Genomic DNA, 27,266 nt, shown 5'->3' on the forward strand with positions numbered 1-27,266 from the left:
GTACAGGTACATACTGTCCAAACCCCTCCACCTCCCACACACACACACATGCACGTACCTTTCACCCTTTTTTTTATTTTTAAATCCCCCGACTCCTGCAGGAAGAAGTCCACTTGTTGACGGGAAAACAGAGTCGTGGTATTAACTTTCTCTTACATGGCAGAAATGAGGGAGTGTATTTTGGGTGTTCAAACAAGTGGAGTGAGAGCCCAGCCATGGAGACCTGTATGCCCTTTAGCTGCTGTCATGTACATGGATGGGTGTGTAACAGTGTGTGTGCGTGTGTGTGTAACAGTGTGTGTGTGTGTGGGTGGGGGGATTAATTAGTACTAATTAAAAAAAATTCAAATTTGCAATTTCCTCTTTACATGAGAAAGGTCATTTTTATTATTGACATACTTTGAAAAATCCACTTCTGTTGTGGATTAAGAAAAATAAAGAAATAATAAAACTGAAAGTGTTTCTATTGTTCATGCAATGAATTTTTTTCTTTTCTTCACTCTTTTTTTTTAAATCCACTTGGAACCTCAAACAAGGCCTTTTCTTTCTCACATACCTCCTTTTTTTCCACCAGTCCCCTCCCCCCTTCCCTACAGCTCACACACCCACTGACCATATACATGCACATGCAGACAGCACAGGAACACACCCCCCTCCCAAGGAGATCACATTCTCTGCAGACCAGTTGCAGCACACACACACACACACTCTCTAAGCCCTCCTTGATATTCTCAAGTGATTCCCGGGGCATTTTTTGTGCTGTCCAACTTTTGACCAAGGCATCCCGTCTGCAGGTAGGTTGGAAATTCTGGCATTCCTAAATTAATTCAAATGTTTTCCTGGAGGCTTTTATGGAGGAAGTCACTTGATGCACCTAAAGTACATTGTGTTCTTTCTGGCCACATGGAGTCTGAGAGGTGAAGATTGCGTCCCTCAATGCTAACATTCTATAGGCTCCCCAGGCCTGCAAAAAAAAAGCTTCTTTCGAGGAAGTTGTATGATGTGGTGAATAAGAAATCTGCATTATTGTTCATATCATGTTTATTTTTTACAGCTAAACCTTCAATGGTGTGCTGAAGTTGTAATTTCTACCAGATTTCTGGCTGCATCTTGTTAGACAATTGGTGTATTGGAGAACAGCATTTCTTTCATTTGTAGCCGTTTGCTGAAATGTAAATGAGTCTTTTGTGCTTTGGTGGCACATGAACAGACAGAGTTACACATGGATCCACAGAGAAGTGGTAAATTGTACAACAAACAGATCTTAAAATGTCAGCAACTTTTCAACCCCTTTGAAATGTATCCATGCCGGCTCACTCAGGACTCCATTGCCCATAATTCATAGGCTTACATACGGGCAGATCTTAGAAGTTCATGGAGTGGTGGGGTGCAACCACCTGGTGTCTCTTTGTCCAAATGAGAATCCGCTTTCAGAATAAAAAGTGTTCTTGGAAAGCATTCATCACTGGTTCTATCGCCTCAGCAGTGCACATGATTACTTAGCCCACATTTGCAGCTAAAACCAAACTAAAACTGATCATTAAAAAAAACTAAAAAAAAGTTTATTTTAGGAGTCATTTCTGCAGTTTTTTTTTTGTTTTTTTTTAAATAAATATGTCCTTTCTATTCCTGGTTACAGAATTTGCTACTCTGGTAGAGAAGTGAACATGTGGGCTGATTGTTAAGCAATCAAGCAAACTTGAGCCAGCCTTGATTGAGGCCATTCCAGCTATTAGGACAAAAAGGTCACAGTGATTGTTTTTTTTTGCTGAAGGAGGCAGATACGCAAGTCTGCTGAGGTTGAAAACTTCAAGCAACTTCAAGGTGGAAAACACCTTGGTCAAAATTTGAATGGAGTCTTTATTTCTCAGTCATAGTTTCACAGTTGAGTGTCCAGAGGTTCCTTAGGGGCCTGTGACCTTGCAAAAGGCACAAGGTGGAGTTTGGACACTCCAGAAATGGTTTAGGTACTTTTGACATTCCCTGACCTTTGAATCCATGGTAGCTGCCATTCTTAGATGGAGAGTTGTTCCCCAAAGTGACCACTGGGTGGCAGACAACAGAGCAAAAGACCTGTAGGTACATTCTTCCACTGCACACATACACACCTGTCTGTTGTCAACGGTATGAGTCCCACTCCAAGGCTCCTATGTCAAATCTTCTCTAATGACCCCATTTGAAGCTACATTCAAAGCTGCGGATCCTTTTGTGGACCAGGTTTTCCCCCCAAAATTGCTTACAGCCACACCTGACCTGGTATGATGGACCCTGAAGGTCCAAACTGGTGTTGCTGGTTGGAGGTGAAAGGTTTTATCAACCCCAAGGACTCAGTCAAAGTTTTCTCCTGACAGGAAAGTTGATCATCTCAAATTGAGTTTTTCTCCCCTTGGTTCAGTCTTTTCAGCATCTGGATGCGTCCAACCTGATTTGGACCAGGCCCCCTCAACTCCAAACCCGTTGTCTATCCTTCCAACCCAATCATCTTCCAATCATCTGCCTCATCGCTTCCGTATGGGTCACCTCCCTCTTGACCCCTGACCCCCTTCTGAACATACAAGTGCTGCCCCCACACGTTCATATCTCCTCCCACCTCCTTTTTTGCCCTCCCCTTCCCACAGCTGCCTCTCATCTCTACTCTCTCTCTCTCTCTCTCTCTGTTGGTTGCTCTCGTTGTTCTCCAGAGGAGTTTGGAGGACAGGAACCAGACCAGACACACAGCCCCCCCCAAAAAAAAGCATCGCCGCAAAGATGTCGGACTCCGAGACCGCCGCCGCTCCTGCCGAGGTCCCCGTTCCTGGTGCTTGTGCCAACATCAAGGCTGAACTGGACAAATGGTAGGTGACAAGTGTGCATGTGCAAAACAGGGGATGTGCAGTCGACGTCTACTTCGGACCGCGTTCTTAAACGTGCACCCCTGTTCGAAGGAGCTTTGGAATTCGTGCAACTTCTCGTCTTCAAACTTTCATATTTTTGCAACGGGTTGACCGTCGAGCGGCGAGGCATCTGATGGCGATTGAGAAAAGTCGAGCTCCATGTAAAAACTGCCGTGACCTCTTCTTTGACGCAACCTCGCACATGTCCAAAATGGAGGCAATGGCAGTGATATTAGGAGATTCCCAAAAAGACGCCATGCAAAAATGGAGTCTCATCGGAGGACCGTGTGTTTTTGCGCCAACAGCCTCCGAGAGGGGGGGCGGGGAGGGTCTGAATTTTGTGGCGCCGTGTACCGACGTGTCCCATGAACCCAACGTGCGAGAACGCGGGGGCGAATGCGACAAAAGCGACCGATTTTAATGCCTTGTGGCAGCGAGGTGATGTTTGATGCTCATCCACACGCATGGATGAGTGTTGGGAATCTGCTTGCGTCACTAAACTTCCCGTCCCACAATCCATTGCGTTTGTTCGTGCCATCAACCCCGTTCCCTCCCTCCCTCCCTCCCCTGCTGCTTCCTCTAGCATCTTGCTGTGTCAGCTGTCAAGGACACCAGCTTCGTGGTATATTGGGGGGTTTGTTTGCTTACTATCTCCCCTGACAAGGAAGTCAAGCCCTGAAGATCTTTGTTTGCACCCCCTCCCCATATCGACCTATCCAGCGCCCCCCTCTACAACTGTCATTTTTCATATTTTGCTGATTGTTCGGCTGTATGAACAAATAGAAACAAGCAATTCGTAGGCCTCTCTTCTAAAACACCTTCTAAATATTCTTGCCGTAAGAGGTTTGCATCCGTTATATTAGGGGTCAAAAAAGCTACTGTGGAAGATTTTGCACGACTGTCGAGCTACGATAACAAACAGCGCAGCGTGTGAGGCTTCTCAGATAAGGTGGGGGAGAGCCGGCATGGCGAGGGTGTGAACCAAGGAACTGGTTAAACATCCGGGGTCTCACCCTTTACAAGCATTTCAATGCAAAAAAAAACAAAAAACTTTTTATATCCTTTCACAGTGCACATTTATGTATGTCTGTAAAAAATCTGGCACATATAATTTCATTTTTAAACTTTTCTCCAAGCTTTTCACAATGTCACAGATTCCATGCGAATATATTCTCTCTTTTTCATATGACTTCTACTCCTAAATTGATACAAAAAATTGCAGATTGCAGCTATAAAAAGTGAGGAAAAGAATATAATGAAAATATTTGTGCGATAAGTGTAAATAGTTATATGCTGAAAAGGTTTAAAGTGTAATTTTCCTCTGTATTGTAATAACATTAAGGTTTGCTTGATGATCCCTATCCCTTTTTTTATGCATCACAAATCTGTCAAAAATACATTTTTTTTGTTCGATGCTTTGCAACTGCTTTACCTCTGATTGCGCTCGTTCCCGCAGAAACGCTGAGCGTACGCATCATTAATTGCAGGCGGTATATTCAAAAAAGAGTCAGCGCTGGGAAATCTGGCCCCCGCCGCACCGGCTCAAAGTGCTAAACAATAGGTTCACCTTGATAAGGTGTTCTGATGCTCTTGGGTACATGTCAGAGTTCAAATGATCGCTGAACGCCGGGCTTTTTACAGGCGACAGGTGTCTGCGGATTATCATAATGCAGAGTAAAAATCTAAGTTGACTATCTGAGTGCTTCATCCAATCTCCTGAACCTGTTGCAGTAACAATCTGCATTCAGCTTCTTAAACATGGATGTTCTCAGCATCTGTTATCCTAAACGGTTATCTAATGGAATGTCTGTTCATTGGATGAATGTCTGGATTCATCAGCTAATTACGATCGCATTTTGATGTTTCTTTTAATAAACCGAGTTACGTCCAATAAGACAGGATTTCTTTTAAAAAGTGAGACCTGAGCTGTAAATGGAGATACTAGCGCATACAAAAGTTGCATGTTGTCAACCTGGGCGCAAGTCAAGCAGTTAAAACACACCCAGGGTCACAAGGTTTTGAAGTTTGAGATTACTGAAGTTAACGATTAGTCCAGTTTCTTTCCCAATTCTGTTTGGACTTTGGGAAGAGAAATTGCTAAATGTCTATAGAACTAAGATTACCGCTCGCGGTCGAGTTCAGTAGGCAGGTGTGTGAATGCAAATGAAGCTTTTTTTTTTTTTTTCCAAAAGTCTCTTATTGAGCAATTAGGCTTGTTCTTCTGTGTTCTACAAACATCAAGGAAAACACAGGTCAAAATAACTAACACCAGGGTTCCCGTGAGATCCGCCACCCACCTTTTTGACGCTCAGCCTCCGCTCTGTGTTTTTATCAGCTTTTCCATGGAATTGTAGGAACAGGGCAGATAACAGAAGACACTGCTGGCTTTCCTAGACTGAGCAACATGGCTGCCTGTGTAATGAATATCCAACGCTGTGTATTTATAGACAACATGGACGGAGTGGCACAGGACGTGGTGTGTTTCAAGCCGTAGATCAGGTTTCTTCTTTACCTGACATCTGCTACTTTGAACTGGGCGGACTAAAAGAGCAAATTCCATGTCAGCTCCCCACCAAAGCTCCGCGCCGTCTACCCAGTTCCAACTTTCAGCCTCTTGTGGAGAGGTCATAGAAGAAAACATAATTTTAGGATGCATTTGAAAATGCAGTTATCAAATGAATACAAATATGGATATTGATCGAGCAAAAAAAAAATTGGAAATCACATTTAGAAATGTCTGCTTTTTTTTTTTTTTTATATGAGTTGGACAGCTAATGAGTTTTAGCCTCTATAACTCACCTTTTAATGACTTTGGGATGACAGCTGGGACAGCATATAAAATCCCTGGAAAGGAGTGAGGTGCGAGCCATGAAGCCCTCAGACCTTCACGTGGCAGCAACTGGTTCGAGCGTCACCTGATGGTGTTACCGCACCTGCTCGGCCCTCCAGTATGCATGTTTGTCCTTGATGACAGCTCCCCCTAAATAATTCAGCCTCTGCCTTCTGACAGATGAGAAGATGCTCGGACCAAAAGGAAATCCACCTGTAATTAGTCCCCGTCTGTCTGATCCTTCTGTGTTAAATTAATTTTTGTACCATACATAATATTGAATTATAGCATGAATCCACTCTCTCTTTAATGTAACTAACAGTTAGACATTGATGACTCTTCCCCCGCCCCCCCAAAAAAGTCTCAAGTCTCTCAGGACATGAAAACTTTTTTTTTTTTCCCCTTTTCAAACCGCGGCATTCATCAGTTGTGCTCAGTGACGTGTCAAAACTCGTCACCAGAGCCGAGACATGCCACTGGTTGCCATGGCAACCCAGTTTCACCTATGACCCTGAAACACGATCCTGTGGGGCTCTCTCTCCCTCTCTCAGGAGATCGCAAGATGGCTGGTGCGGTGATGTCATGGGTTCCTCCCCCTCCCCTTTCAGATTGCCCTCACTAATCCCCCCGTGTACAATTTACTTGTATGAGAACATACCGCGGCCCAGTCAGTGCAACAGTCTGACTGAAATGATGCTCTGGATGAATCAGCCGTGAGCTAATGGATGTAAATGATTTTTTTTTTTTTTTCCACTCCCTCAGTAGTGCAGTCCGATTATTTGGCAAATCACCCCAGGGTTGTGGGGTCGGGGTGTTTCTATGAAGTCGCTCAACAGTCCCCTATTGTCCTCAAGGTCCTCTTCTCATGATTCCTCTCCTTGTCAATTTACTCTCAATTTACTGATTGCAGGTCAACATGGGATTTTACAAGCCTGTGACTTTTTCATGTAATTCTGATGAGAGAAGGATCTGTTGACTAAGTGATATTTCTATTCCAGAGGACTAAGCCTAGGTGTCCGGGTCAAGATAGGGGTGGGCTGTGATTCCATACAATAATGTAATTTTTCTAAAAGTGCTCCGCTTTAATAAAAGCAATTTAAGGTGTGCAAGCACAAACCGTATCACACACACCCTGCCTCCATGGCAGACTCTCCATCCCTCCTGGCAGAGTGAAGTGCTGAGTGATAATCTGCTGCAGCCAGCTGTGTGTTGCATCATTTGTGCAGATAAAGCTGCACAGATGGCTGCATGCGGCTCCGACTCGTGTAACGGAAATAGATACGTTGGGAGCGATGGATCAAAGGCTTCATACAGCCTACATTGGTAGAAATGATTTTTTTTTTTAAATACCCTGGGAGTGTGTGATCACAAGCGGGCGGGATTGACGCTGCCACTGGTGTGACCAGATATTACAGCCAAACCAATGCATGTTAATTTTAACAATTCTAAGCCGGAAACCTGTGACTTTCCTGCAAAAAGACCTGCTTAGATGGAAGTGCTATGGTATTTTGTTTAAATTGAAGCTGATTGTTTGTTTGCGTCCGTCTCAGTGTGGCAGAGAAGGGAGCGGAGGGATGCAAAGACCTGATGGAAGCCTTTACTGCCTGTGTGAAGAATGCAACCGAGGGCACGTCATGAGGAACCATCCTTCGATCCTGAATGTGAGAATGAAAAATTAAAATAAATATCAAGCATTATTTACATTTTTAGCTCATCTGGATATTCTTTTTGACATGGAAGTTAGTAGGGTTGTAGACTGTCAGTCTCAAACAAGGAAGTGACATACCAGACTGTGAACTACTAAAAATACAATGTGAAATGAAAGTCTTAAATCAAAGTTAAGCATTTTGTGTATATTTTACCGTGGCTCTATCAATTCGACAAAAAAAAAAAGAAAATGCAGATCCTTCAAACAGTGCTTGTGTATTTCTTGAGATGTTCATACGGTATCTGTCCCAACGTGGTGATGATCAGTCAGTGATGCTGTGGCTGAAAAGAGCCATTGTTTAGATGGACCATCCTTATTAAGTCAATCAAGACCAAGCTGATAACAAAAAATCTCCTGAAATCTGACAGATTGGAGTTTTGCTTTTTAAAAAAAAAAAAAAAAAAAAACAACTTCGGAGTTTACTCTGGAAATCATGGCAACCCTGTATCAATGTTCTCAGGTAAAGAGAATTTTGGAGGTAGAAAAATCCATATTTCAGTTTTCTAGACATAACCTGAGCAATCGTTGCCCCACTGTTAAAATTGTTAGTTTGTAGTGTCAAAAATATGTAGAACTCTGTATATTGAAATTTGTATGGGCTGTTAAACATAACAATGTGATAAAAATAAAGTATATAAGGGATTTAAGGCATATGTTGGATGTAGACCTTAAAAGGAAGATTACTTTGACACAGTCCTAAATAACCTCCATCTGTTGTACCTTCTAGTCGGCCTGGCTAATTTCAGCAGCGTCCCCCCTCTTCCTCTCCTCTTCCAGGTCCACAGCACTGAATCCACCAAGTTCCCAGCATTCCCTTCTGCATAACCGACTGAATGGCGGCAGTGATGGTGTGAATAACATTATGTTGACTTGGGTCGAGTTTGGGATCCGGCAGCAGTAAATCTAGTTTCCTCTCCCTGTTTTGGGCGTATCTGGTGTCCCAACGCCCTCCTCTCCCCTCCTCTCCTCCCGCCATGATTCCCCTTCTCCTCCCTCTCTTGCTGGTATATGAGACATCTGCTGGTAGACAATTCCAGAGAGCCAATGGGTTGTAATGTAACTTGTCAACTTGAAATGAATACTTATAAGTGGAAATAAAAATGTAAACTAATTAATATATCAATTTTGTGTATTTTGTTCTTTTTTTTTTTTTATTTTTGATAAGATATTTTATGTATACCAAGAGAAGATTGGTTTCTCTGCAGCCAAAGCACCATGCGCATTTCAATGGTACAAAAGAGGTGAGAAAATATAAGAAAGCTGGGGGGGGGTTAAGTATAGAATACAAAGATAAATCCTAATAGGCCGAACAGATCTACACATTTCATTACAATATTGACATCTTGTGGAACGGGAAATGTATTTGAGATTTGTTTAAGGTTTATTGGCTAATAGTGGCGTCGATGTTGGAGGCTGAGTTGTCCAAGATGGATGAACACTGGAGAGACATCCTGGACTGAGGGAGAATCCAAACAGCAGCTAAAGCTCTTAATAACCTTGGTAAGCCTTTCTCTGTTCTTCCCAGTGCATCCCAGCTCCACGAGACCCCCGGAATAAAAGATTACATATGCCGCTTCTTATAGAAGGTCCTTGGCAGACCTTCGCATCATCAGAGGGTGACTATGTTGGCCCTTCCTGTCCAGAAACCCTGCACGCTCAGAAAAGTCAGTTTTGCCACAGAGGCGGAGACACAGGTAATTATATCACTTCAACATCTTGAGATGCTCCCGTGGATGCAAAGGTAGATTTCTTCACAACAATTTGCAAAGACCTAAAGTAAAACAGACAAAACAGTGCTTTAAGATTAATCTGCTCCTCACTGCTGGGATAACCGCTCTCCCGAGTATTTAAAAAAACACAAGTGGTGAAAATACATCTTAGAAGTGAATCATTGGTTTTGCACGTTTTCGTGACTTGGTTAAGTGGCAATTTGGCTATATAAGTGGCTATTTGGATACAAATAGCAGGAAATAACAGGTTAAAGAGTCGACCCTCGTCGAGAATCGCCATATAAAGAATCTGATGTTATTCACCCTAATCAGAAACAATCAAATGCTCTGGATGCTTTCAAACAGATGTGCTAAGATTAACATCCAGTGTTGGTCATAACATATTAGCATATCTGGAGTTTATAATATTGTTCTGTCTCTTTTTTTTTTTTGTTTTTCTTGTCATTTCTAAAGCAATGATTTGCGTTTCGGGAAAAGACGCCACTTAAGTGCCAGTCTGCTGCTACAGCAATTTGAACCCCTGTCCTTAAAAGTGACATTTTTTGTATTTTTTTTAAATTAAGTATGCCTTTTTGGGACTCCTTTGGGAGCAGTTAGACAAACTGCTCTGGAAAATTTGTATTAATGTGGATTTCAAAATGCCTGTGTATCAGTGCAGGGCTGCTTTTCCACTCTAGTCAACGCATACTATTCCCTTCATCTTCAGGGAATAGTATCTTCAACTTCATTCCCTGCATCTTTGGCCCTTTCCAACTAAGGGTGCGTGCACGGTTCATAAAAACCTATTAAATACAGTCCACTCGCTATTTGCTTTAGGGGTATGTCCAAAAACTGAACATTTGCACACACTGTAACCGTGTTTTTTTTTTTCTTCTTCTTCCTCCACGTCTCCCATCTGTTGTATGATGGCTGGGCCCATTTAGGACATCCAATTGACCTCCTGCATGGTTTTTGGACTGTAGGAGGAAGCAAGAGAACCTGGAGGAAACCCACGCTGACACATGAAGAACGTGAAAACTCAGCGCAGAAAAGTCCTTTTTCGGAATTGAGCCGCTGACTTACCGCGAGGCTGAAGAGCTAACCGCTGTGCCAGCTTGCAGCCCCGATGAAACGCGACATATTCACCAAAACGTTTGACAATCTAATGATATTCTCTTGCGTGACAGCTGAACAGAGAAAATACTAATAATCCAGTGACCGGCAACAAACAGAAACCACATGGACTCTTTTCAGTTACATAATAGCATCATCTTGTGGTTATCAAATGTTCTTACACAAGCAGTAACTACTGATTTTATGAAGCATATTCCTCCAAAGTGATTATTCCTGGATTCATTTACGACAAGGGTCAGTTCCTGAGGTCGGCCGCGACCGGGTGAACTCGCCCGACCGCTTCCTCTTTCTTTAAAAAGCTCGGATTTCAGCGGACAAAGATACAGCGGTGCAGTCGAGTGCCAGGATTAAGAGATCTGGATAACTAAGGGGTTAAGATTAAGGTGAAATATATCACAATCAGTTCCACTGCGTCGCACCAATTTATGCTGATCACATGAATGTATTTACTCAACATTTCAATTAAAATTATTTACCCGTCGGGGTAAAATGAACCCGTCATGACCGTGGATATTTCACTGAAGATTAAAAATAATTTATGTTGAATATGTTTTCGCTCTCTATTTCACATTCATGTTCATGATATTACACAATGATCATGTCTTTATATTGTCTATTTTTCATCATTTATATATTAAGAGTGAAAGGAGAACACATGATGCTGAGGCTGGGAGCCTCTCCTTCACCCCCCCCCACCCCACCCATCTCTCCACGTCACGACGCTTCATCCGCTATTCTCACACTTTCTGAAAATTGCTTTTTTTTTATGATTAAAAGTACAAAAAGAATATAAATGTACGGTGGAGGAAAGGTGGGGGCGGGGAGGATGCGGGGGGAGGCAGACGGAACCGGATGCTGATGCTTGGAGGGAGCCAAGTAGGGAGGAGAGAGAGAAAAAGAGGAGGAGGAGGAGGAGGAGGATACTGCGGAGGGGAGAGCATCCCGTGAACGTGGGGCAACTTCGGATTCCTTTTCTTTCCTATTTGTTTTAATTTTTGTTTTTTTGTTTGCGTTTTGTATTTTCCGGAGGTGGAGGAGGTCGGTGGATCTGCGTGGCCCAGCCGGAGGGAGGAGATGCGCGGATGAGCAGAGGCGGCAGGCGGCCGAGGGAGAGAAGAAGAAGAAAAAGAAGAAGAAGAAGAAGGAGAGACAGAGGGAGGGAGGGAGGGAGGAGCTGGGGAGGCTGTGGCCGAGGATGCTCGTTGTTTCTCGGCTTAGGATCCACCGGCGGGTCGTGGAGTGATCCCCACCCATCCATCCCTCCGGGCGCAGGGACGCGCCCTTCCCAGCTGCCCGCCGCCGTCGCCCGGCCCGGCCCGGCCCGGCCCGCCTCTTTGATGCGGTCCCGCTCCTTCCTGTATTTCCTGATGCGGGGCTGGGGAGGGGTCCGGCCCGAGGGTGCACCGGATATCGGGAAAGCCATTCTTCTCGCCGATGCTGCTGAGATAACACGTTGTGATCTGGAGTGCGTCGCGTCTGCAGCCCAGACGTGCGGACGCGGAGCGAAGCGGGCCTCCTTTCAGACGGGAATGTTCGATCTCCAAACGATTGTTTTTGGACATTAGGAGAGGAGGGGGTGAGTTTAGGGAGGGGGGGGGGGGTCCCTGATATCGACCGGAGAGTGGATCCGACCTGGCCGTTCTGACTTGGGACATCTGAGACTCTGCACTTAACACAAATCAATTTGTGGCAAATGTAGCCCTCCTGTCCAGGTTCTGGACCAGATCTGCTCTACTTTCAGCCACCCCCCCTTAAAAAAATTCAGTTCGTTTTATATCTGACATTTATTATCCACGAATGATTCCAAAAAAAAAAAATCCCCTCACTCTTTATCTTCTCACCTCCACATTGTCTTGACTCCCCTGCAGGCTTTCCTCTGCTAGAGCTAAAGAAAAGAAAATCGGTTGGGTGACGGGGGTCTGAGCGCTACTTGCAAGCGGGGGTCGGTGGCGGCGGTGGGGAATTAGGAGGCAGCCTGGCTGCATCTCAAACAAGTGCATGGGAGTAGCCTGCGAGGCCCGGCTGTGGATCACGAGCATCCCTCAGCACCTCCTCTCTTTCCCTCTCCCGTCCTCTGTGTCTCAGCGTCAGGAGGCCGAGCTGGATCGTCCTCATCTGCCTTGTATCTGGAATATCAGCGATGTCCGGGAAGATGAGCATCAAGGAGCTGACGGTGGGCCAGTCCAGCCAGTATGTGGGGCCTTACCGGCTGGAGAAGACCCTCGGGAAGGGGCAGACAGGTAAGAGCCTTCCAGCCGAACGGATCTGCTGACTACACTGGGAGGAGGGGTGGAGGAAGGGGGGGGGGGGGGGGCTACACCCTCCACTCTGGCTCGCTGCATGATAGTCTCTCAGAGGCTTCCTGTCTCCTCTGTGCCTTCAGAAGAGACGGATCTTACTTCAAATCCACCACATGATACTCAGGATTTGCGAAGGATTGAAGGGAACAGTTCACCACCAAAATCAGCAGCATAATTATCCGTCCTGCAGCGCTTTTGGCTGGGGTGTCAAAGCAAATGTGTGTGTGTGTGTGTGTGTGTGTGTGTGTGTGTGTGTGTGTGTGTCTCCCAGGCCTGGTGAAATTGGGCGTCCACTGTATAACAGGGCAGAAGGTCGCCATAAAGATTGTCAACCGGGAGAAACTCTCAGAATCCGTCCTCATGAAGGTACGCTCCTCGCCTCGCCTCGCCTCCCTGTCTGTCTGTGACTGCAGTGACTTCTGATCTCAGGTCATGTGACCCTCCCGCCCCGCCAACCCTGCAGCGGAGTGAAAATCCTGATATTTGTCGAGTTGAGCTTGTCAGAGTTTAATATTTGATTGGGTTTTTTTAAATCAGAAAACTGTGGCCTAAACGTGTATCATCATTCATACGTGCCGTGTCTCCAAATGTTGAAAAGTGCCCCCGGTTAAGTCGTCGCCTATAAAATTCGGCAAGTAATTTGTCAGCAGTTGCTAGAAAATCAATATTTAAAAAAGTCCTTAACATGAGGGATGACCAGCCAAAAGTGTACCTCTTAGGTCAGCTCAGATATTCTCGTGCAGCGGGATTTAAACATCATCTTGCAAAAATAAACCGCTCGCCTCTACTTTCTGTACCCCAGGATTCTATAAGCGTGGAAATTTGTGACAAAATCCATGTATTAAAAGCTTTTTACATTTTCTCACTACATTTAAATATCCCATTTTTTTAATCCTGCCATTTTTTGCCAATGGATCAAAACTAATAAAATGTTAGCTTGGAAAAAAAAAGCTGAAATATGAAAATCAGCAAGAATATTTAAACAATATATTTAAAAAAAAAAGTGTTGAAAGAGGAGCTAGATTTTTGCAAGTATCTAATATTTTCTTGGAAAACCATTTGAGTAAAGCATGGACTAAAATGATCCTCATGAAGACGGAGACAGAACGTACATGTGCTGAGTGACATCTTGTTTTCAGAAAGGCTCCATCATTGTAGTTCTGTATTACCATCATACTCGCCATATTCCCCGGCCGTGCTACACGTGGCTCGCTGCATTGTTCATCTGAAATATTGATCAGCGCAGCTTTAAGTTTAAGTACTGCACAGGCTGCGGCCCTAAAACCTCGATAAGAAAATATCACACAGAGAGCATTGAGTTGTTCCTTCATCTCTGCTTTTTTCTTGCGTTAGCAAACGTACCTTGTCATCACAGTGAGGTACTGACGCACAAAAGCTCATCCCATTGCGGAATATATTTCTTATGAATATGTTATTAAAACATTTAATTAAGTCTGCTTTTTCTAGCTTTTCAGCCCATCGATGTCCATCGCCAGCCATTTTTTTTACCCTCTTACAATCTCGTACCCATCTGTCTCTATTATTACAACCTCTTCCTCTGCTCTCTCTCTTTCTCTCTCTGTCTCTCCAGGTGGAGAGAGAAATAGCAATCCTCAAACTAATAGAGCATCCTCACGTTCTGAAGCTGTACGACGTCTATGAGAATAACAAATACCTGTGAGTATCTCTTCCTCTTCCAACTTCCTGTTGGCCATGTTTACAGGGCTGTCTCAGAAAATTAGAATATTGTGATAAAGATTTTTATCTTCTGTAATGCAATTAAAAAAAAACAAAAAACTTTTTCATTATATTCTAATATTTTGAGATAGGAATTTTGAGTTTTCTTAAGATGTAAGCCATAATCAGCAATATTAAAATAATAAAAGGCTTGCAATATTTCAGTTGATTTGTAATGAATCCAGAATGTATCACATTTTTGTTTTTGTAGTTGCATTACAGAAGATAAAGAACTTTTTCACAATATTCTGATTTTCTCAGACAGTCCTGTATAAACTTCCAAGTATCACAAGGGCTCCATAGTCTAAAACTGAGCCCTGCAAAGAGGGTTTAGTGTGTGTGTATGTGTGTGTTTCAGGTACCTGGTGCTGGAGCACGTGTCCAGTGGAGAGCTGTTCGACTACTTGGTTAAGAAAGGCAGGTTGACCCCTAAAGAGGCCAGGAAGTTCTTCAGACAAATTATCTCCGCCCTGGACTTCTGCCACAATCACTCCATATGGTACGTCAAACGGGACTTGAGACTTCCTCTACCTCTTCCCGTTCTTAGAGTAGGCCGTCGCATGGCGGCTCTTGATAATATAAATTTTTGATAATATAAATATTAAAAAACGGGAACATGTGAATAAAAAAAATAAAAAAACCTGGAGAAATCATTTAAATCAAAGTTCCTTGCATGCATGAAGAAGTTATTGAAAGCTACATTGCATTTTAGCTGTAATTGTAATTTATCTGTGATTCCTTAACTTCATTACATTGCATTGCACTTTACAATGACAATAAAACTGTTTTTGCTATTCCAACCCATAAAAACCGATGGCGCGTCGCTTTTCCAGCCACAGAGACTTGAAGCCTGAGAATCTCCTGCTAGATGAGAAAAACAACATCAGGATAGCAGACTTCGGGATGGCTTCGCTACAAGTCGGGGACAGTCTGCTGGAAACCAGCTGCGGGTGAGCGTTAACTTTTGCCGTGTCGTCATTTCATTTTTTTATATTCTTTTGCACAGCCCAGCGATGATTACCAGCTGCCAAATGATTTTATGGAGACCTTTCTATAATAACCCTTTACATTTAGAACACATTTTCCACAGTCTGGGAGGTAATGCATATTCTAAAATGGATCGTGCTGACACAAAAAAAAAATGAATGGGGAATCTGCAGTCTGTCTATTGGAAAAAAAAAGCTACCATTATTTTTTACAATTTATAATTTTATATGCACATGGTTTTATTGTCTCTGGTCTATTTCAATCTTTATTTATTCGTACAACATTGAAAAATATGAATTTTTACCATTTCTAGGTCTCCACATTATGCTTGCCCAGAAGTCATAAGGGTAAGGTACTACCCAATTTTTGTGTGTGTGTGTGTGTGTGTGTGTGTGTGTGTGTTTGTGTGTGTGTGTGTGTGTCGGCTCTTCTGTAAATCTAATGCAACCCTTTTGTTGTGCATTGCAGGGGGAGAAATATGACGGTCGCAGAGCAGATGTTTGGAGTTGTGGAGTCATTCTTTTCGCTCTACTTGTCGTAAGTACATTATTATTACTCAGTATTCCTTCTCAGTGGTCTTCTCAGTATTTTAGAAATGAGCAATTTCATGGTCCTGGTTCAATTAAATAAAATACAGAGCTAATTTATCTTAATAATTAGGTGCATCTGTGTCACTGAGATGTCAAAATGGCCCCTGTGAAAAAGACTGACTACAATTCTACACGTCATACCATTTAAATTCTGCTAAATCATCCGCTGCAATAGACTTTGGGGAAAAAAGGTTACAATAATGTCAGAGCTTCCACCTCACAGCAAGAAGGTTCCTGGTTCGATTCCAACACGGGGCCTTTCAGACTTGAGTTTGCGTGCTCTTCATGTCTGCGTGGGTCTCCTCTGGTTTTTATCCGGTTTCCTCTCACAGTCCAAGAACATGCTGGAGGCTCATAGGAGACGCTTAAGTGCCCTTGTGTGTGAATGGTTTTATGTCTCTATATGATGTGTGAATGAGAGTCAGATTGGTTGTATGCTTCTTTGTGAGGCCCTGAGATCGACTGGCGACTGGTCCAGGGGGGAACGCCCGCTCTCGCCCAATGGGAGGCTGGCATAGGCTCCGGCATCCGTTCGGCCCAGGACGGGCAGTATAGATAATGAATGAATGAATCTTCTTTTCCTTTCGGCTTTTTCCCTTCAGGGGTCGCCGCAGCAAATCAACCTTCTCCGTGTAACCCTATTCTCCTTTCTCCTCTCTCACACTAACTAACTTCATATCCTCTCTCACTACATCCATAAATCTTTAGTCTTCCTCTAGACCTCCTGCCTGGCAGCTCCATTTCCAGCATCCGTCCACCAATATATTCACTATAATGAATGAATGAAGAAATGTTACAATCACCCTTTAGTTTTGTACATTTGTCCTTTAGAGTTGGAGTCAAATGATTATCTTAAAGATACTGCTGTCGTCCCTTACGGACCCTTTAAGGGTCTCAGACTCGATGCGTGATTACTCTGGTTTAGATAGTGAACCTTTAAGTCTTTTTACCTTATGGTGTATTAAGGGCTTCATAACTAAGAGATTAAGTGAATTAACTCATTGCTCTTTTAACTAACTGACTGACTGATCAAGATACAGACCAAACAATCCACTGACTGTCTAACCAGCCCACCAACCCACTAAATGATTGTCTGACCAAACGACAGAACGACTAACCGTCCTGCCGGCGTGATAGTGACTAGACGTCGTCTCGGCCAACCAACTGACCAACAAGCCAATTAGCCAAGGTGAATGCAAACCAAGCAAATTAACTGATCAACCAAATCACAGACAAATCGACCGATGACATGCGGACAAACAGACCGACCTAAAAGTGAACCAAACTAACTGACCAACCAAACAACTAGGTTTAATCTTCTTCCCTGCCTTTATCTTCTCCCATCCCTTCCTTAGGGTGCCTTGCCCTTTGACCACGACAACTTGCGGCAGCTTCTAGAGAAAGTGAAAAGCGGCATATTCCACATGCCCCACTTCATCCCTCCTGATTGTCAAGCGTTGCTCAAAGGAATGATCGAAGTCAACCCTGACAAGAGGCTAACGGTGAGGAGAAGGGAGGGACATGGGGAAGAAAATGTCAAAAATAATAATAATAGTAGCTTGTAGAGACCTCGATTTCACCTCTTGTCTAAAGCATGTTTCTTGACTGTGTGATTATGGTCTCAACGTTATGAAATGATGACTGATAAAAAGTTCAGGTTCTAGCCTGTAAGTTTTTTCTAATTCAACTTACTTTTTTTTTTTTACACCCACCATTAATATTAGAACGTCACATCCTCATGTAATGTCGTTTGTTGCTTGTGGCTGAGCCAGGGTTCAGATGAGTCACATTAAGTCATTGGTGTAAGAAATTGGCCACCTGGGGTCAGTGGGGTCACCCAGCCCAGTGGGACTGGGTGTTGTTGTTGTTGTTGTTGTTGGATGATTCATTTTAGTTGTGATCCTGGATATGGCCGGGATGTTGTATGGACCGCTTGATTGTGGCATCTGAAAATCTCTATGGGTTGAGATGAAAAAGAAGCTGGGATCTTGCCATCTCCATCGGAAGATGATGGGATGGTGCCCTGCAAACGATCTTTTGTGGTTGGAAGGTTTAAAAGACTTAAAATTAAATTAATTAAAATTCTCAATGTTGGATGTGTTTATTTAACACTTGAGAATTTCACCAACTTTTGAAAACCTGTCCAGTTCCACAGTGGTCACACGATATCTGGTATTCCCTTGCTAACAGTTAGCGTCAAAGTGTTAACATCAAACCTGTGGTGCAATGGATGAAGCTACATCCAGGGAATGTGTTATGTGCATTGTTTTCACCTCCGCAACAGACTTTCGTCTCATTTGATTGTGAAACCTTTTTAACCTGAACAATGTAATCGCATTTCAAATCAGCACCCTCTAATGGTAGGAATTATGTGTAAATAGAAACATCCATAATTAATCCTATTTTATGACGAAGCAAAATGAAGAGTTCAGGCCATCAGGTAGCCTGAACAGGAACTTCCTGTTGTGAAGAAGTGAGAGGTGTCCAAGCCAACATGTCGTCCAGTGCTTAATCCTGGTTAGCAGCTGACAAAGCAGGACGGCTCCAAAGCGCACATGTAGGCCAAGATTTGAACTGAAACGACAAAATTCATAGCTTTTAATATGCTACTTGAGTCTGCAGTTATATTCATTTGGGTATAACATTAAAACCACCCAGATACTGTACAAACACACCGAGCTGGAAATTACAGTCCCGCAAATCTAAATAAACGGGAGGAGGGCAAACTGGAGATGGTGCATTGCAGTTTTCACCCATATGCAGTCTGTTATATCTGTGTGCCCACATTTCACTGTTATTCAGCGCTAACTGCATCATCATTTCTTTCTGGGTTGTGCTTATTACTACAGTAATAGTCACAAGACTTGTGTAAACAGCAGCTGAATTTAGCAGTGCCACCCTACCCCCCCTCCCCCAGCTGTAGTGTGACAGTAATGGTCATAATGATTGCGGACGCTTTTTTGATCAGCAAACTAATTTGTATTCTCTCTTTACCGATTACAGCTAGAAGCAATACAGAAACACCCCTGGTACCAGTAAGTACACCGGTGTCTCCCGCTGCTTTCCTCTATTCCATCATCTACCTCACTTCTTTTTCAATGAATTGGGAGGAAGCAGAGTTTTCCATTCCTATCTTTAATTACTGTTCTGTATTTCAATACAGGCAAAAAAACAAAAAAAGGGCAAATTTGACAATGGTTTTATCGCCAGAGACTAGATTTTACCATAATGATGGATATCATGTGATTTTTGTAAAATCTTCCGTTAAGCACAAATCAAACAAGTTGCTCTATTATAAGTCTCATTTTCACAATGATACAGGTTGCTTTTATTACTGTTGTTTTTTTGTCTGAGCAACCGCGTCCAGGGGGATGTCTTTGTGATGTCTATGCTGAAGAGATGCAGTGCCGCCTGCATCTTTTGTCCAAACGCTAATACTTTTTTTGAGTGGGCATTCAGAGTTGAAAGAAAAACTCTGAGCCTTTAAGAGAAATGCAGATATATTATAGCTGAACTGGCAGCCATGTATTCAGCCGCTAATTAGTCACGATTTCTCACCTTGGTAATGAATGAAATCAAAACGAAATGCATCCATCTGTTCATCCTAAAGTATATAATGATGCAGTTTGCAGAAGTGGATCGGCCAGACATCACAAATTCACCGCACACATAGTCTTTTTCTCTGCCCCCTGCATCATTTGTTAAAACTTGTTGTCAAAGTATTTAGGTAATCGCAAATATCTTGGCATTTATTTCTGGATCTGTTTGTCATTTAATTTCCAACTCCTTGCCCCTGCGCGACATTGATTTCTGTCATCGCAAATCTGAGTTTAATTATAAAAGGACCATTTCCATTTCAGATGTCTCCCATATTCTAATTTCCCTCTTATATAAGTTAAATTTATCCCCGTACGTCATATGAGCATTTAAGTCCTGACATGAACATACTGATATTCATCAATTCATTTTGTCAATTTTCTAAAGGAAATAAGCGCATAAATATGTTTTTCTTAGATTTGTACCATCTTTTTGGTTGAAAAGGCAATAGAATGTAAGGCAGATGCTGCAAGACCGCTGTCCACATTAAACGGCCTTATTTTATGCATTATATCAGATGGCCCTGCTGGGTATTCATTATAAACTTTTTCCCCGATATTACTTTTCGACTAACTACACTGATGTCTCCCTGTCAGGGGCGGCTGCAATGAGCCTTGCCCGGAACAGCCACCACCTCGCCGCGTGTGTTTGAAGAGAATGCTGTCCATCACCGAGTTAGACCCCGATGTCCTGGAGAGCATGTATTCATTAGGATGCTTCAGAGATCGGGTCAAACTCACAAAGGACCTTTCAAGTGAGGAGTGAGTAAATACAACCCATCTAACATCTTCCTTTGACTAAATGCCAATTCAAGAATGTTGTCTAATTTCACTAATAATAGTAATGATAATAATAACATAATTATTATGACAGAGAGGATTCATTTTAATTAACTAGCTTCATGTAAACATTGTTGCTTTTACAATGAAAATAAGCATAGAGCCATACGATGTCAATGTATATATGCATGTATACATAAGCTGAAAATCTATAGTCTCCATGATAAAAATGCTCCGGACGAAAACCGTAAGTGTTTGGGATTTGGTGTAGGATGCAAACAGAAAAAATCGGAGTTTGGCAATTGGTGAAAAGGATTTTGTCCGACGGCTCAGGTGAATGTTTTATGAGACGAACAGATGAGCAGAAACAGGCTCTCAAGGGACGGGGGCAGACTCTCTGGGGAGGACTTTATGGTGAGTGGAAGCAGGAGAGATGTTTAGAGGATGACAGAAGATTCTGGAATCGGGCGCCTCTTAGAGAGTAGCACTCGAAGGCAGAGGAGATGAGTGTTAGAATTAGCGTATGGTAACAGACAAAGCAAACCACGCAAGGCATGGCAGTGTCAGACAGGTATTTATAGAGCCCTTATATGCGATAACATGATGGTCAATATGGTTTGAATTATCCAGTCGGGATTGGTTTAATTCAATGTGCGCCATATTTGTGTCCCTAAATACATTTTTGACTGCAGGGAGAACCAGGAAAAGATGATCTACTACCTCCTGTTGGACAGAAAGGAGCGCTACCCCAGCTGTGAGGATGAGGATCTGCCACCCAGAAATGACATTGGTAGTAACAAGTGCCTTCTAAACTTTACCCTTTAATGGTCAAACTAGTTAACTTGAGACATAAATGCGACGTTTTATCTGGTAAGACCCGCCACGGAAGCGCGTGGACTCACCGATGTTGACGCGTCACGGCCGCTGTCGTCCCGAGAGGAAGAGCTTGGAGGTCCTCAGCATCACGGACCAGGGTTCCCCCACACCTCCTCGCAGAGCTCTGGACACTAATGCACACAGCCAGAGGTGAGAACCGACGCTGACAATTTGAAGTTATCACTGAAGCTAAGAGGTCGACATCTGACTTACAAAAACAAAGTCTTTTTACTCAGCGCACTGACACTCGGTTGATTGGTATGTTGGTTGATTCTTTAATTAATGATTGACTGATTTTTACCTGACAGATCTCGTTCAGTCAGTGGAGCTTCCACGGGTTTGTCCTCCAGCCCCCTCAGCAGTCCCAGGGTAAGAAAAGTCAAAATATTTCAAAAATGCAGATTGCAGGTTGCGTTTCTTCTCACCGAAACGGGTCCGGGTCAAAACGGAGCTGGTCGACTCAGCTTAGCTCAGCTTTCCTGGCACGGGCAAACACACGGTAGCTGCTAGTAACTCAGTTTATTTCTTTTGACAGTTGAACATACGAGTCTCCGAGAGGAAATCCAGTTTTACCTTTTAATGTATCATTTGGTCAAGGCGTATTTACCAAGATGTTGGATGTACGTTCTGTACAAATGTAGAGATATGCATTGTTTCAAGATCTCAATAAATATATATTTTATGTCGAACATCAAAGATAAAACCAAATTTCCCGCGGCTGCTCTCCCTCTAGTAACATTTCCTCAGATCATCACGCTTTTCCGTCATGCTGTCACTTTCTCTGCCCCCGTCATCCATCCCATCGACATGTCATGCTTCCAATGTGATTACTGGCTTACTGAAATATCGTTTCCATGAGTCAACCATCATGACCATTGCTTTCTCTCTCATCTGTCCATCCTCCCCTCCTGTCTCCTCTCCCCGTCTGTGTCTGCCCGTCAGAGCCCGGTCTTCACTTTCAGCCAAACAGAAGTCACATCCGCCTCCTCCTCCAAAGACCCCAAACCAGGGACAGCCACCGCCCCTCGACCCGCCCGCCCGATGCCCGACCCCAAAACCCAGACCTTACCCTCAAAGGGCCCCGTCGAGCGACCTCAACTTCACTCCATGAAGTCCCTCCCTCTCCAGAATCCGCGCTCCCCCTCCCCGTCCCCCTCCCCGATGCCCTCACCCATCCCACGCTTTTTCAACTTCCCGTCACCTTCCGTCTTCAAATCCAAGAACGCCCACTCATCCTCTAACTCGTCTGCCACCCCTCCTCCTGTGTCACAGGTCACACCGCAGGGCTCGCCGCTGCCCACCCCGTTGGGCACACCTGTGCACCAAATCCACAACCCTTCCTCCACAACCCCTCCCTCCTCTTCCTCCTCGTCATCCTCTTCCAGGGCAGACGGAGCCGGAGGGGCCTCGCTGTCTCTGACTCCGCCAACCAGTCCGGGCAGCAGTGGCAGCATGGCCGCCTCCAGCTCCGCCCACTGGAGAACCAGGCTCAACTCTTTCAAAAACAACCTTCTGGGCTCGCCACGCTTCCACAGGCGCAAACTGCAAGGTGAATCACGGTGCATCTGGCATATTGAGCTGAAGTCTAATACCCCTGCTCTCAACCCCTTGTGTGTCTGTTTGAATTTCAGTGCCCACGTCGGAGGACATGTCTAGTTTGACACCGGAGTCCAGTCCAGAGTAAGCACGCCGCTTGTTTTCACTGGGATTATCTATCATATCGCTTGAAGTTACATATCATTATTTTTAATTAAATGTTTTCGGTCATATTTGCAGACTAGCAAAGAGATCCTGGTTCGGTAACTTCATTAGCCTGGAGAAAGAGGAGCAGATCTTTGTTTTGATCAGAGACAAACCCCTCAGCTCTATCAAGGCTGACATTGTCCATGCCTTTCTCTCTGTAAGTACTGCTGTTCAAGATAAGCTATGAAGATTGTTATAATTATACCCCTTCTGGTGTCCAAGGCACCAGTTTAAGATTTTATCATCCTCTAAAAGTCTCGCTCTTTTCTTCTGCCTCTGCAGATTCCATCACTGAGCCATAGTGTGGTGTCCCAGAACAGTTTCCGGGCGGAGTACAAGTCCACGGGTGGCCCTTCTGTCTTCCAGAAACCAGTCAAATTCCAAGTACTATTCATATATGAACTTTCTCAGTGATGACACACTCATCACTGGTTCTGTCAGTGCAAATGCATATCACACGGTCATGCAAAAATTTACTGCGGCAGAAAATTCTCAGCTTGCATATTAATTTGAACAATTCAATGTCAATGTAAAAGGTGTGTGGGATCTAGTGACATCTAGTGGTAAGACTCAAAACTTGCAATAATATCATTTTAGCCCCTAACATAGATGGCCAAAGGCTGATATTTAGCAATAGCTGATGTTCAGATAGAATGTTCCCACGTATAATGAACATTTTGAAACATTTTGATGCAAATGATTAAAGTAGGGAACCATGTGTCCCTTTTTATTTCGCTACAAAAGAATCCAATGTTCATTGATATTTACTGCATAAATAGTTCTGCCATTATTTTCAAAGATGACCTTTATTATTCACAGAATTGACGCGGCCCATTTATTCACATTGGGACTTAACAATAACGGATGCGCTGCAACATTTCTGTGTGAGCGGGCCCTCCGTGCGTTCACTGATTGTGGAGTGTCCCTTGGCTTGCAGGTAGACATCGGTTTCTCTGGAGGAGACAGGGAACGAGAGAGGGAACGAGCAGACCGGGAAGGAAGAAGAGAGATGGGACTCTACAGTGTCACCTTCTCCCTAATAAACGGTAGGAGGCAGGCGGACGGTGCTGGAGGTTTGACACAGAATCAATTCGTTCTTTGTATATAGGTATATAAAATTTGATTCCAAAATTCATTCAAATCAGTAATACATTTTCAATTAGATTTGCAATTTAAATGGCAGTAAATGTATGATTGTCCCAATATGTGATCAATGCGGTATTACACACATAGACTCACTAATAAAAACAAAGATTTTTTTTTTTTTTCTGTAGAAAATTTATTTTATCAGTTATATGACAAGTTGGTCATCTCCTCAGGCCCCAGCCGCAGATTCAAGAGAGTGGTCGAGACCATTCAAGCACAGCTGCTAAGTACTCATGATCAGCCATCTGTGCAGGCACTGGCTGGTGCGTCTCACACACAAACACACACACACACACACACACACACACACACACACACACTTACAGACACGTAAGCCCAAGCACAGACACACATGTCTGTTGGAAAAGTAACTGTGTGTACTCCTAGTAATGTAATACAGGTTAAAGCATACCCAGTTGGGATGGTTTGGAAAATGCAAACACAAAAAATATTCCTCTCTAATATGACTCATGGCATAAATAGAGTAAATAGAGTACAGGCCTTTCTGCAGGCCTTTATTGTACCTATATCCAGTTTGCATCCAAGAAATGTATCATTTAATCTTATACACTCATTTTGGATTGTATCGCAATATTTCCTATTTTAGTTGTCCTTTGTCACCTTTCACCCTGATATCAACTCTCACACCCCCGCAGATGAGAAAAACGGTGGGCTTTCTCGGCAGCCCAGCGCTTCCTGTCAGAATTCCCGGCCGGCGGAGAACGGATCGGACCGAGAGCGGGGGGAAGAGTGGGCAGCGGATCCTGGGAGTGGAAGCGTGAGTGGCGCCGGCAGCAGCAGTGGGACGGTGTTACAAAGGCGAGAATCGGGAAAAGAAAAGACCAGACTACTCTAAATGTCCAATGGGACCCAGTCTCATCCCTGAATGAATGTTTTGGAAGGGAAGCAAGGGTCACCTCCCCCTGCTCTTCCTGCCCTTTGCAAGCTTTCCTGTCTTCTTTCCTCCCCTTGTTTTTTGTCTTCTCTTCTTGCTTTGACCATCATTCCCTAGCTATCAAATGGAGGAGGCGAGGGAAGTTTTTCTCGAAGGTGCGGGGCGCAATGACAGAGCTGATATTCTCATCAGCCTTCAGGAGCAGATTCACCCCGTGGAGTCAGAGGAAGGAACTTCCAGCTTTACAACAAATAATGTAGAAAAAAAAAAAAACTCAAAGCCAGGGAATACATCCCACCGATGAAGAAAGCACATAATGTTCTCACCGACCAATCAGGTGCAACGCTCAATTTGCACCCAACAGGAAACACACTCCAGCTGAAGATACCGGGCGATGCCGGAACAACATTTCAGCAATCATCTCAATCAACTGTCATTGGGATCATGAAGTCACACGACCTCACGCGGCGACTCAGATGACACCCACTCCCTTTTTTTCCCCCCACTTTCTGGTGGAAAGCGTCCTTGTCAACTCAACAACTAAAGGACTTTTTCCGACGGAGTCTCGGTTTGGGCTTGTTCGGACGTGATCGCATACACAATGAGAAAAATCAGCGCCGTACTTTTAACAACGTAGAACGCACGCAGAAAAATGGCTGATTGGTTGAAATGGTTGATTTAACATAGCCCCAAGAAATAGGTGTATTTCAAAATGAGACAAACATCATTTCCTTCTGTGTGTAAGAATCATGTAGTCTCTTTTATTTCTGAATTACACTGATAAAGCTATGATACCGTATTGCCTTTAACTGTACGATAAATAGTGGATATCCAGTTAGATTTAGCCCGATTTTCAGCAGGTAGAGCCGCTAAGAATCAAACACCCCTACTAGAGGATGGGAGGGGAGGTTAAAAAAAAAAGACAAAGCAGAAGAAAGCTAACATCAGGTGGCAAAGTGGTGCAGAAAATAAGGGATCATTTGTATGCCGTGTGTACTTTGAAAGAATTGTCATTCACTGTTTTGCCTACCGGGTGATCACATCCCACTCGTCCTTTGCACAAAGTTAACCGTATGTGGGAAAAGAAACGCTATTTCTTTTGTTTTTATGTTGGCTTTAACCTCTTTCAATCAATAATGTTGTGACATTATCATGACATCCCAAGTGCTCCGGGTGCAAGACTGCAAATGCAGGCCAGTGCAGCAGAAATCACTCTCATTACCGTTTATCCCAAAAATTTGTTGAAATTCAGTTTGTCTGATGGTATTTTTTTTTTTTTTAATTGTATATTGGTAACTCTTAAAGGGACAGTCCACCCTAAAGTAAAAAAAAAAATCAGTTCATTGGCATTGTGCTATATACACCACTTAGGTGTGTGTTGGGGTCAAAATATATGCCCTCTCTTTTTAAAAAAACAAGAAATAGTGGCCAGATTTCTTGAGATAACATACAAATTTCGCAACTGGGCCCATGCTGAAAAATCTCATCGGGGCTACTGGACTTGCTTCATGTCTTGAAGACATCTCGCCGTTCATTCCACCAGATGTCTTCATTTTCGAGACAAAAAACAAGTCCAGTCACCATAATGATATTTATCTGCGAATCCCCATCTTTGCGGGTGTATCCGAGCCTTGGCCACTGGAAAGACGTTTTTTGGCCTCTATCTCAAGATGATCAAACATGCGTATGATTTTACAAAGTGAATCACGCTGAACGGTGACGAGGTTAAAATGTGCGACATACAGTAGATGAAATCTAGAAACCATTTGCAGCCTCTGTATTCAATCTAGATTCATGGATTTGAGGTTAAAAGCTAAAAACTCAGACTTCAGTGTTTTTGAATTAAGATGAACGGCGGGAGGATTGTCCTCCACTTTAGGTATATGACAATTGGCATGGGTTTTCAGGTTGGGTTGAATTCAGAAATTAATGTCGCCAGTTGCAGATTTGGTATTCCAAATCACAATTCGTGTCCTTTTGTTGCCATAAATAACATGCTCACGTGGAGGAGGGGAAGGCAGCTGGACAAATGAAACCACACATGAAGAGTGGAACCAAAAGTTTTGTTCAGTTTTTTTCTTTCCTTAACTTTTCATCTCCTCGTCATTTTCCTTTGCTATCTTGTTTTTATGTTTTCAGCAAATGTTTGCCCCCACCAAAACAGGTCAGCACTAAATATATGAATGTTAAAAACTTTTGAAATGTTTGCAAGAGTGTAATGTCGACTTGTGTTATTTATTGGAATGTATTCTTGTTTTTTTTATTTATTTATTTTATTTACTGCAATTTTTTTTTCTTTTGTTTTTTTTTTTTTTTTAAATGACTTTTAGCAGAAAGTGAGTCAGCTTTCCTGGAGAAAACT

General features: G+C 43.3%; 1 protein-coding gene and 1 long non-coding RNA gene across 3 annotated transcripts; both read left to right on the forward strand.

The window, feature by feature from the left end:
* Positions 1-638: 638 nt before the first annotated feature.
* Positions 639-8,528, forward strand: LOC147220770 (uncharacterized). Its single transcript, XR_015107942.1, has 4 exons — positions 639-794; positions 2,682-2,834; positions 7,254-7,364; positions 8,189-8,528. It is a non-coding gene; the product is annotated as an uncharacterized LOC147220770 (long non-coding RNA).
* A 2,601-nt stretch (positions 8,529-11,129) lies between these two features.
* LOC147220771 (serine/threonine-protein kinase BRSK1-like) lies at positions 11,130-26,240 on the forward strand. Of its 2 annotated transcripts, XM_086171095.1 has the most exons (21): positions 11,130-11,830; positions 12,340-12,494; positions 12,826-12,920; positions 14,146-14,231; positions 14,650-14,790; positions 15,125-15,241; positions 15,592-15,625; positions 15,747-15,815; positions 17,224-17,370; positions 18,872-18,903; positions 20,062-20,226; positions 20,937-21,034; positions 21,120-21,270; positions 21,429-21,489; positions 22,393-22,669; positions 22,752-22,800; positions 22,897-23,020; positions 23,146-23,247; positions 23,801-23,909; positions 24,183-24,272; positions 24,666-26,240. In XM_086171095.1, the coding sequence occupies exons 2-21, from the start codon at positions 12,395-12,397 to the stop codon at positions 24,863-24,865; spliced, it is 2,247 nt and encodes a 748-aa protein (XP_086027221.1). In that variant the 5' UTR covers positions 11,130-11,830; positions 12,340-12,394; the 3' UTR covers positions 24,866-26,240. The 2 variants fall into 2 exon arrangements, with proteins under 2 accessions (XP_086027221.1, XP_086027220.1); XM_086171094.1 differs by lacking the exon at positions 11,130-11,830 and having other exon boundaries at positions 11,842-12,494; positions 22,063-22,669; positions 24,666-25,177.
* The last annotated feature ends 1,026 nt before the right edge of the window (positions 26,241-27,266 follow it).

Source organism: Fistularia commersonii, chromosome 23 (genome assembly GCF_037954325.1).
Source record: "Fistularia commersonii isolate RoL2024-O1a breed Wild chromosome 23, RoL_Fcom_v1.0, whole genome shotgun sequence".
Lineage (NCBI taxonomy): Eukaryota > Metazoa > Chordata > Actinopteri > Syngnathiformes > Fistulariidae > Fistularia > Fistularia commersonii.

Excerpts from the sequence above, each read along its gene's own strand:
- LOC147220771 (XM_086171094.1), top strand. The coding sequence starts at position 12,395 with ATGTCCGGGAAGATGAGCATCAAGGAGCTGACGGTGGGCCAGTCCAGC. Across the intron at positions 14,791-15,124 it reads TGCCACAATCACTCCATATG|CCACAGAGACTTGAAGCCTG; the intron begins GTACGTCAAACG and ends TCGCTTTTCCAG. Across the intron at positions 21,035-21,119 it reads GCCACCCAGAAATGACATTG|ACCCGCCACGGAAGCGCGTG; the intron begins GTAGTAACAAGT and ends TTATCTGGTAAG.